The 11,712-nt window shown below is 40.3% G+C and overlaps 1 protein-coding gene across 1 annotated transcript in view; it reads left to right on the top strand.

The window, feature by feature from the left end:
* RNF219 (ring finger protein 219) overlaps positions 1-9,843 on the top strand; it is a 28,297-nt gene extending 18,454 nt beyond the window's left edge. Inside the window, exon 6 of the mRNA XM_019525219.1 lies at positions 7,836-9,843. Within this exon, the coding sequence (XP_019380764.1) occupies positions 7,836-9,369 (1,534 nt within the window). The 3' untranslated portion in view covers positions 9,370-9,843. The remainder of the gene's footprint in view (positions 1-7,835) is intronic.
* Positions 9,844-11,712: the final 1,869 nt, after the last annotated feature.

The raw sequence follows: 11,712 nt of genomic DNA, 5'->3' as shown, positions 1-11,712 counted from the left end.
TTAAAAAAAAAAAAAAAAAAAAAAAAAGAAAGAAAAGTAACCCAACATCCACCTTTTCCCATGATTTAAAATTAAATGCCACTAATAGCTATAGAGATATAGATAGGTATAGTGGTGTTTCATTTTGATCACAGAAAAATGTTATTGTTGGGTTACTTGTTTAAATCTGAAAACTGGGGATATTTTTTATCAGAGAAAACCAGGATCCCCAGTCATCATAACTGCCAGGAAACTATTGTTGCTCGCTTTCATTTTCCCCCCCAGTTTTATTCCTTTCTCCTGCTTTCTGATTACCAATAAACAGTCATGTTGATAGACTGTTAATGGATAAAATGAAACGACATGGTTTATTATCTATAAAGTGGCCTTTTGCCAAGCTATCAAATTTTCAGTTTCCCTTCTAAAAACACTCCTTGTTAAGGCAGGATCTTCTGTATATTACTCAGCTTTAAAACCCTGGAGTCACCTCTGGGGAAAAGTAAGATCCTTTCTCCTAGTTGCCTAGTTTCCTTAAGGAGGAGTGTGTTTTCGACTCTAGAAACCTTCAGTCATAGTTAGCCTAGTTGTATCTTAATAGCACAGGATTTAGTCTGTGACCATCCACTGAGCGAGTAAATAATTGAGCCCTTCAAAGGATAACACGCACATTTATTTTCCATGTTTATCTATCAATAGCCACATGCTGCTCAGACACTATTACTGTCTGGTCAGTGCAGAGCACTGATCTTGTTTTCTGTTGTAACTGCTGGTCCAGCTGGCTAGATCAGTAGCTGCACTCCCTCTCATTCTGTACCTTTTATGTTCAGCCAACTTTGCCTGCATCTTTTGCTTGCTTGCTTGTTGTACCCTCTCATGCTGTATTTTGTTCCTTCTGCCTTTTTCCCTTGCATTTGAGTGTCTCCCTGCCCCTACCAGGCAACTGTTGTTCCTACCTGCCAAAGACTCGAGGGGAGCTGCAGTGCCAACTAACAAGGATGTGGGGTTTCTCAATTCTTCTGCCATCTTTTATGCCCCAGCCTCAAGAGGAGCTGGTAAGACGAGAAGGAAAATGTTCTTGCTCTTTGTGGCCTGACCCCAGGCCGCCTCCTTGCAGCAGAGCAGTTCTTCATTCCCACATGCCTTTTAGCTTCTTTCATTCCTTGGTGTCTTGGAACAGCAGAGACGTTTTGTGCCTGAAGAAGGGTGATTGCACCCCAAAAGCTTGCAAAAAAACTTTTTTCCAATACTGAACAGGTCTAATAAGATAGCACATCTACCCAAAAAACCTTGCCTACCTATGTCCTTAAACCAACACAGCTTCAACCAAAATCCCAGCAAAGTTCTCAGCCCCTGCAATTTAGTGGACAGCTTGGAGCTGTTCTACCTGTATGCAGCCCAAGTAGGCTTATTTTGTTCCCCTCCCCCACTCTGTGATTTTTGAGCTCTTTAAACTCTGAAAGTCTTCAGGTCTCTGGAGTCTCTGAATTAATTAGTGTTGTGTAATTGCTGCCATATCCATAATAGCGGCATTTTGCAGACCTCAGAAACCAGACGTGAGCTGTGCAGTATATACACCAAATTCCTCATGCCATCATTTTTAGGATCTTCTTTACCTCGTGAGGTTCTTTTTATACTAGTGAGTTGTAGGGACTGTTTTTGGACCTTGGGTGGCTCTTTTTGGATTTGAATTGCATAGAAAATCAGACCTGAAAGGAACCTCAGGGGGTCATCTAGCCCAACTCTCTGCTCAAAGCAGAATGATCCTTCTAAACTAGGGATGTGAACAGTTAATTGTTTAACTAATAAGCCCAGTGATAGCCAGCTATAGCTTACTGGTTGTCCTTTAGCATGGGGCAGTGCAGGATGTAGTCTGGCAGTGAAGCAGGGAGAAACGCTGCGCAGTGCCCCAGCAGGAGCCAGAAGTCGGCAGGGCAGATGAGAGGGAGGGAGGAACAAGGAAGGGGGAAGAGAGGACTCCATGAACCCTAGTACAGCCACTTGAAGCCTCCCCCTGCCTGCAACGAGCAGCCTGGGCTCCAGGCAGGCCCCTGCTGCCCACCGCAGAGCCCAGGCAGCTCACAGGAGGCACCAGGGTCCGTAGAGCCAAGCTATTAGCAGGAGTCCTGGCTTTTCTAAAAAATCCCCTATTTTTTAATTAAAGTAATCCCAAATCCACATTTTTCCATGATTTAAAATGAAACACCACTATGTAGCTATATAGTTATATCTATATCTTAGCGGTGTTTCATTTTGATCATGGAAAAAGTGGATTTTGTGTTACATTTTTAAATCTGAAAATTGGGGATTTTTTTTTATCGGGGAAAACCAGGATCTCTGGCTATTGGATAATACTCCCCACTCCCCCTCCTACTCTGCTGTCCACCAGGAAAGCAACTCGACTCTCTCTTTGGAGAGTCAGAGGCCACCTGCATCCCTGTCCTGACCTGACTTCAGAGAGCTGCAGGCCAGAGCCCAGCACCTATCCCCATCCCTGCACCTGGCTGGATGCAGTGCCATCTGTTACTGCAGCTGTCACTGCAGCTACCACTGCTGGTGGTGCCTATGCATGCTCCCCAGTCAGACCCACAGTGGCTGCAGGGCCTGGAAGATGCAAGGTGGAGGTAAGGAGGCTTAGGTTGGCTCCCCTGAACCTGCAGCTCAGCCCCGCTGCACACCCTGCCTACCTTCCCAGCTCATCGTGAGGTGCAGCCCTGGACAGCCAGTGCTTTGGAGAGCCACTGAATCCCTGCCACTCTTTGAGAGAAGATCTTTGCTGGTGCTGGGCCAAGCAGAGGCACCCTGCAAGCCAAGCCAGAGCAGCCCCAAGTGGGTCAGGCCAGAAGTTGCCATACCAATGAATCATTTAATCATTGTAATTACAACAGGGTAAATGGATATGTTTGGTTTTTTTTAAATCAGTATTTACATCCCTAGTCTAAACCATGCTAGATGAGAGTTTTGTCTAACCTGCCCTTAAACATCTAAGGATGGAGATCCACAGCCTGTCTAGGTAGTCTGTTCCTATACTTGACCACATAGGCAGGGTGTGCAGTGGGGCTAACCACAACTCTCATAATTGGAAAGTTCTTCCAAATCTTCATCCTGTATTTCTCTTCTTGCAATTTAAGATGATTGCTACTCTGTCCTGTCCCATGCAGCCCCAGTAAATGTTCTGTCACCGTCCTCTGTATAGCTACCTTTAAGGTATTTAAGGACTTTTAATAAATCTTTCTTCTATTCTTGAGACTAAATAATCCCAGTTCTTTCACTATTTTCTCATAAATCGTGATTCACAGGCCTCTGAAATGTTTGTTGCCTTTCACTGGTCTCTTGTTAACTTGTTCGTGTCTTTCTTGAAGTGTGGTGTCCAAAACTAACACAGTACTTTGAATAATAGACCAAAAGAAATACTTCTCTTGATCACCTCCTAAATCAAAACTTTGTTCTTGCTGTAGTGCAATGTAATGCAGGTAAAATACAAAGAGTATGCCATTTAGGTAGAACATAACTCTTTGTTTGTGAATATGTACATCATTTTAAAATTCAACATGTAGTGTTGAGAACATAACTTATGCTACAGTCCAGCTTTGACTGTTACTGATGTGTAAAAAGGAAATAGCCTAAGCTAATGATGCTCAAAGTATGACCCAACAGACCCAGCCTGGCCCATAGAGCTGTCATCTGGCCCATGGGCTTTCCACAGGTCCAGAAATTTTGGCAGTGTCAATGGCCATAGTTCTGGAAGCCGTATAATAGTTAACGCTGCCACTGCTCCCTGCCACTAAATTTTCGGACCCATTGGGAGTTCCACAGGCCAGATGACATGGCCCCATATTCTAGATTGAGCCAGAATGTGGTCCTAGTCCATAACTGGACCCAGGGCATGGTCCCAGTTCATGGACCTGGCTCCATGTGCTAGATTTGATCTAGCCCACCCATCTGGGCCTCATGCTTATATAATTGAGCACCAATGGCCTAAGCCAGAGGTTCCCAACTAGTGGGCTGTGGTGGGTTGGCTGCCAGGTCATGGCACAAGCCCCTCACTCAGACCCCCATTTGTCTACCTGAGTGAGCAGCTTCCGGGGTCACAGCTGAGTTTCTGGGGTTAAAGCCAGATGATGGGGGAGCCCCGGGAGGGAGGCAGCTGGCTCCCCACGTCCTGTCGCACTCCTGCCAGGCTGTGGTATAAAAAAGGTTGGGAACCACTAGGCTAACCTATTTCCTGCAGGGTTGGTAGTTGGAAAAGAATTGTTTTTCGCTTTAAAACAAATTTGATCTGGTGGCTCTGAGAGATGACAAGTATGGGACCCCAAAGTGTCGCTAGTTTTAAATTGTCAGTTTTCAGAGTAGAAATTGCCCTTTGATTTAAGTATGACTGGCAACATTGTTCAGTTTGGCATCAAGGGGATGTGTCATTTCTTTATTACTTGATAGAAATGCTTACAATTGGAGTGGTATTTCATTGCAGAGGTAAGAAAGAGCTGGCTGCAAACTTCTAGCTGCCAGGTTCAAATTGAAGTATTGTTTGTGAATAAAACAGTCTTAACTGAGAACCTATGGGATAGTGACTATTTATGTTTGGGAGATGTAGGTATGAATGTGTACATTAGCCTTCAGGGATTTTGACCTTCTATGCTCACTGGAGTTAAAGGATAAATTTGAGCCACCATAATGGTGTGTTTCTGTATTTTTTTTAATATTATAATGCATTTTTTAAACATATTGAAATAAATTTTACTGCTACAGCAAGCAGCATTATAAGAAGCTTGGTCTAAAATTCACATGTTTGTGTATATTCAGATCTCTGATGAACCCAGTATACCCTCAACCTTGAAACCAGTTCTCTTGGAAGCATCTGAGGTATCTTGAGATTTGGCAAGCTGATTTAGCTTTTCAAACGTCAGATTCTCTTTTTAGTTAGCTACTTCAGAACCCAACTTTCTGGTGAACTCTGTCCACTGTAAACTTTTTTTCTTATGGCTCCTTTTAACCAATATGTCAAATGACACATTAGAAAACATTTACATACAGGTCTAATTGCTTAAACAACACCAAGGTTTTCTTGGCCTGGAGTAATTGGCGATCATATTACAATTTAAATATTTTAAGCCTAAAAATGAATGATGGTGTCTTTGAAAATTGATTGGGGTTTTTTTTTAAAGTATGCAAGTCTTGCAAAAGGATGCTTTAATGCTTCATTATGGCCATAACCATTTCTAGGCTGTATGTAAGACTTTCTTCTAAAAACAAAATTCCCAGGCACATCCATTACGATAATTAACATATTAGTAATGCTGTGTGGTCTTGAATGACATAGTTCAGTATACTTTTTTTTACCTGAGGACACTTTTTTTTATAGAAGTTGCACTTGAGAATACAATGCTTCTTCTTAGTAAGCAAATCCGAGGCTGTCACTAATGCTATTTGCATTAAATAAACATATTACACAGTTCTTCCATTAAAAAAAATTGCTAGGTATGCATATAAATGTAAAACATGTTTAATTTTTATGTCAAAGTGTCTGTTACAACAAGCTCTAGAAAATTTTGCTTACTTTGCATACACATTTTTCACTTCTCTAAAGTTGATTACACTTGGCTTTTAAGCTAATCAGGCCTCACATCTCTCTTCTCTCGTCTTTTCCCTCTCTCTCTCTCTCTCTCTCTCTTTTTGTTCATTCCCTTCTTAATATCTTATGTGGCAAATCTGACAGTGCTTAACAAGTTAAGACTTGTCTAGTATAATACCTTTTTAAACAGTGACCTATACCTGATTCTTCAGAGGAAGGCAAAATAAAGCACATCACAGTCTACCTGCCTTAGGAACTGGGGGGAAAGGTTTCCCTGACTTCTGCAGTGTTGATTTAACTTGCTCTGGTTGTGTTTTAATATAACCCAATTTTGATCGTGAGATGATGAGGAAAGCATGCTAAAATGTGTTGGCATATTGTACTTGAAAGATGTAGTAAATCAGAAATCTAATCAGCTTTAAAAAAAAGGAGGAAAAGAGCTTCAGGTCCTTGGTCTGAGTGTCCTGGAAATGTGAAGGTTTCATAGTGCTTTTTTTTTTTCTTCTTTACTTTTCTTCCCCCTCCCTTCTCCCTCTTGCTTACTGCTATATGAAACCCCCATTCCAGTATCCACCAGATAAGCAAATGAGGAGAGGATTCATAAAACTTTCCCTTATGCTAATTCAGGGTCTATTTGGCACAACAGCCTATTAAAAATAGGCACTGATTCTGATTTTCTATGTTGTCTGTTCCCTATTAACACAAAAGCAAGGGTGTTGGTCCATAATCTCAAGGTAATGCATAATTCAGTATGGAAAATTTACTCATTTGTTCTTTTGTGCTGAAACTCGTTAGGTGAGCAAACCATTGCTTCCTGGCTCTTGTACAGCCTCCCATTCAAATGGAAAATTAAGCTAACCCAAGCACCCAGCTCCTTCAGGGGTGCTGATCATCTCAGCTCCCATTTGGCCTCAGCTGCAGTTGTGCACATACAGCACCTACAGAAAAAAGATTGCCTAACACTCAGGGCTCAGCCCTCTGCTGAAAAAGCACATTTTGCTCAGTAGCAATCCCTCTGGCTGTTTCAGAAATATTTATTCACAGGCTGTAGGTTCAGCTACATTCAGACCTCATTGGCCTGAGGGTGGTGAAGGGAAGGTCTCAAGGTTGGGGGCTGAAAAGCAAAAAATTTGGGTTGGGGGTATTTTTTGTGGCTGTGGAGAGCACCCCAGAAGAGAACCACTTTGATACTGTCTTTGGGCTTTTTAAAGTGACTCGGTGCAAATCTGTACTGTCCATAGCATGAGAAAAGCCAGTAAGCCAACAAAACAACTTGTTTCTCTCTAGGAGGATGACTTCCCATTGATGTCAAAGTGGGTGGAGGACCACCCCTCCCTCCTGCCTTTAATACCAGAACTTAATTTTTTTTTTCTGTCTGTAAATTGAAAGTTGCAGATAGAATAGAAAATTCCCTAGTGCCTACCTGTCAGTGTCAAGTTAGAATTAGTTAGGGCATATAGCTGAAACCTTCACTTGCCCTCTGGGGAAGGTCAAGCTTGAAAAACAGTTGGATGGGGGGGAGATGGTGAGGGAGGGGGAAAGACTTTTTGTATTTCCTGTTAACTTTGCAGTTGAGCATATTTTTTTCAAGCTGGGAATCATGCAAACGTGTTACATGCAATTTTTCCAAACTGCAAGCAGCAATCTAATGTATTGGATTTCAGAAAGTAATTAGATTGTTAGAACAGTAAAACCTAGAAAACAAGTAGCTCTGAAATAAGTTAAAGCGCAGCCCATGTGAAGGCCAAAGAAAAGCTGTATATCTAAGATGAATATAATTGAAATGGTCCAAATAAGTATTTAAAACCACCTCTAAGGACTGTTACAATTTCTGAATTTCATATTGGCATTTTATATTTGACAAGGTGACATTGTATAGGAAATGTATTGTAAAACACTGCTGTACTGTAGGAAAATGATTGAATGTAAATATTTCAAGATGTGGACCACTGTTCAAATGTTATCATAAATCTTTGCCATTGTTTTAGGGGATAATTCTTCATGCATATTTGAGTTGAATTGATAGATCCAGCCCCTTGAAGGGTAATCTTCTACTTGTTATTGCCTCACTATTACTGATAGTTTAATTTTGAAGTCGTACGTGGCTTTTCATATATTCACCTCCACGTATGTTGTTTTCCATAACTAGCAGATAACTACAATTCTGAAAAGGAATGTGCTTTTAATTTTCAAATTAACAAAGTGTTTGCTCAGTAATTTCCTAATTTAATCCCAGAAAGAAACAAAAGAATTGATGTGTTGTTTTTTTTCTCTCCATTTCTCGCAGATTTGGTCGGTTTACAGTAGCTGCACTTCAGTCCAGAGTAGAGCAGTGTGAACGTGAAATGAATCGTTTGAAAAAAGCACTGGAAAGGAGTGATAAATATATAGAAGAACTGGAGTGTCATCTTTCACAACTAAAAGGGCCAAGTGAGACTAACCTAAGTGAGAATATTGTTAGTGAGGGAGTACTTTCCACGGATGATAAAGGAAGTGAAAGCAGTGAGGATGATGCTGCCTCATTAAAAAGCCAAGTAGAAAGCCTAGAGGAAAAGACTCTGACTACCAGTCAAAATCAGGACCAGCCTGAGCGACTGAGAGATTGTGGAGCGTGCTCAACCTCTGCTAGTCAAGACAGTTTGGATGAGTCAAACGCTCAGTGTCCCACAAATAAAGAACTATTTTCAGGTTGTCAGGAAGTTCTCTTGGCTATTGCTACTACAAATACAGATGCTGGCTTAGAGCAACAGTGGGAGAAAATTGAGGATCGTGAAGCTTATAAAGATGAAGAACTATATGAGCTTCCAGCACCTTGTACACCTTCTTTGTCTCTTAGTTGTCTCCATTTGAACACACCCGATGTCAAAGAAAGTCCTGTTATAAAACAAGAGGACACAAGAAAGCCACCTGCCTTTCTAAGGAAATTGGAATTTGAGGATTTGTGTGATGCTCCAGAGGACTGCAACAAAGCTTCTCCAGAGGACAGTGTAAGCAGCTGTAACAATGAAAATAAGCTAACCTGTTTTACTTCGGCAAAACCAGTGTTTTGGGATAGCTGCCCAACAAACTACACTGAGAACTTAGATTTTGATGCCTCCCAGCAAAATATAATCACTAATCATTCGGGAAAGCTACCAGTAAAGTCCAGCGAGAAGACAAGTGCGTGCTTATCTAAAAGGTTACATACTATTTGCTCTTCTGAAATGAACCGCACAAGAACATCCAGTGAGGCATCCATGGATGCTGCCTACCTTGATAAAATCTCTGAGTTGGACTCTATGATGTCTGAATCTGACAACAGCAGGAGTCCCTGCTACAATTTTAAATCCTCTGACCTTGATAATCCGTCAGAGTCAACAGAGAGTTCTGAACTTATGAATGAAACAGATATGAAGCTGGAAGAAAGGAATGAGCAAAAGAGTTCAAAATGCCTGGAGTCAAATGACCAGCCAGCAGACAGAAATGACTGGAAATCGGCTATGTTTTCTGTCCTTTCTCCATCTGGACTACATCTGAATGAGCGCTTCCGACTGTTTTCTAGCCAAAATTCTGAAACTGCTGAAATGAAATCTCAGAATTGTTTGTTTCAAAGAGAGTTTTCCCCAAGTATTCTGTTCAGTAACTCACAAAGGTTATTTGAAGAACAGAAGTTTGGTTCCTCTTTTTTTAAGGTGTCTCCTGATGTGCATAATCCACTTCAGTCTCCTTGGGCAGCTTCCTTCATTCCTGAAAAGAAAAATAAGAGTGTCAATCAGTCAACCAAAAGAAAAATTCAGAGCAGTCTTTCTAGTGCTAGTCCTTCAAAAACTACTAAAAACTGATGCTTGTAAGTTTTGAAGTTCTTATTCTTGGTGCCAAATTAAGAACAGTTCCCAGTGAACTTGATCTTCTTGTGAGTTCCATTGTGACCCTTTTGACCAAGTGAAAGTGAATATTCCTCCTTCAAATCTATTACCCCACTGTTTAATTTTAGAGAAGAACCCTTCAGTTTTCTTCTTTGATTAAGCATCTTTGTTCTGTACTCCTTGGATTTCTTGTTTAATTGCCAGGTTACATGATTTTTGTATTGGTGAAGAGCAGCTCTATCCTCCATGAATGATGGATTTTAAATTTAAGCCATCCTGTTAAAAGGAATGAACTTGTTTAAAATATTGCATTTCCTGTGCTAAAAGAAAACATTCTTTTATGCATGTAAACCTGTTACTGGTTATAGTATGGTTTCATTCATTTGCTATTAAACATTGGAAATTCTTGTCCTAAAACTTTTGACTTCCATGAATAACTGTTTCTGCTTAGATCTGCCTGCATAGCAGTATAGCAGTTTTCTGTGTTGGACCTGGAAGGTGTGTGTGTGTGTGTGTGTGTGTGTGTGTGTGTGTGTGGAGTGGGGGGAGGGAGAGGAACCTCTCCTTCTCCCCCTTCCTGTTCCTCTCTAGCATTTCTTTGGGACTGAAAAACTTTGCAAGTTAGGAACAAATTTTTAATTTAGTTTCCAAGAAGCATTGTTATTCAAAATACATTCAGTACGTCTATATAGACTGTATAATGGGTTTATATGCTAATGGCTTATTTACCTAATGTGCCCAGAACATTTTACATTAAAGCTGTACTGTTTTACATTAATACTGCATGCTTTACTATGTGAATTGAATAAAAGATGTCATGAGCACTGTAATTCTTGGTGTTGCCTCAGATGTGGAATTGGCACAGGAAAAATTGGGGAAACCTTCCTTTCTTTTTGATAACTGTATAAAAGTTTTATAAGATTTAAATGTGAGTTTATTAAAACAAAGTCTGTCTTCCCCTCCCTGGTAGGTTTATTATCATTCTGGTGTCAGCATCAACACAGTTGATGGAAAAGGCTTTCAGCCTCTCTCTGGAGGTGATTCTTCTATACAGTATTGCATAGGTCAACATAATTTGATGGTCTGCTACAGACAGGAGACATAATTAAGCAACAAAGCAAGCTTGGTTTCTTTGCATTATAATGTCCTTAACTTTTTTTAAATTAAATATGGTGGTTTTATTACACCAGAATGAATGTTGTTGTTCTAAATGGACACCCAATAGCATTTATTAAAATGGGCATATTACATCTACTGATGGATCAAGAATAAGACATCTATAAAATTCCTTTTCGCTCACTGGATTAGACAGAAATAAAAATTTTATTAATAAAAATCAGTAAAAATTGTATTTTTGTGGACAACTTGGGCATCTCAGCATGCTTGTTGTTTTGTGTATATATGTAGTTGGTAAAAGAGTTTGGTATACATGTGTGAACAAAAGTAATTGCTGTTACCATAAACACAAGACCTCAGATGCTGCTAAAAGGAGCAGAACTAGAAATCTGCCTGTTTGATTGTGCTGTTTTCAAGGGAACAATATGTTGTTTAGTGCCCCAGGAAAACTTAGAACTGAATGCCAAAAACTTTTTTTTTTCCAAAGGTTAAAGGGCCAACTTGTTTTTGGATATGAATTGCTTCTTTCTCTTACCAGTTATGTGTAATCTAAGGGATTAATTTAGTTAACCCGTTGGGGACGAAGGGAGAAAGTTGGGTCAGGAATTGGGGGGGGGGGTTGTGTCTTTGTTTTTTCCAGTCTCTGCTCAGATTTTCATAATGTTAATAATACAGGTACATATGCAATTGCTATATCTTGGGACTATATTTTTATTTTGATTCTGCATGGTTGGATGTCATAGTCCCTGAACCTTAGAAATACAAATTTTGAGATTTATGTTTCAGAATAATTTGTGCTTTTTGACAGGGAGTAGATTTTTTACTTATTCTAACACAATGCCTTGTCTAAAACCGAGCTGGACACAATCCTGTCTAGGTTATATCAGTTTGTTTTTAACAGCACAGATTGTGTGTTTTGGTTTTTTATTTTTTGGGTTTTTTCATGGATGTAAAAGTGTTTAATTTTAGTGACTGACTGAATTCAGCAAATGAACACAGCTTAGAGAGGCAAATGAAATAGGTGGGGCAGAATTCATGACAGAAGTGGCATATGCTGTGGGTCTTTTAATCTTGCAAGTTCCCCCATGTGTGCCCCTGCTGCTGATTGGTAGAAGGGCCCCACTTGCAGCTCACTCCTGGTTGGTGAGGAGGTGAAAACTGCGGTTTTAAATATGGTGCTATCTTGATGCTGATTAGCTGAAG

The sequence above is a fragment of the Gavialis gangeticus genome, unplaced genomic scaffold (genome assembly GCF_001723915.1).
Source record: "Gavialis gangeticus isolate Ggan-Ray unplaced genomic scaffold, GavGan_comp1, whole genome shotgun sequence".
NCBI classification, from domain to species: domain Eukaryota; kingdom Metazoa; phylum Chordata; order Crocodylia; family Gavialidae; genus Gavialis; species Gavialis gangeticus.
This window is presented reverse-complemented; position numbering and strand designations above follow the sequence as displayed.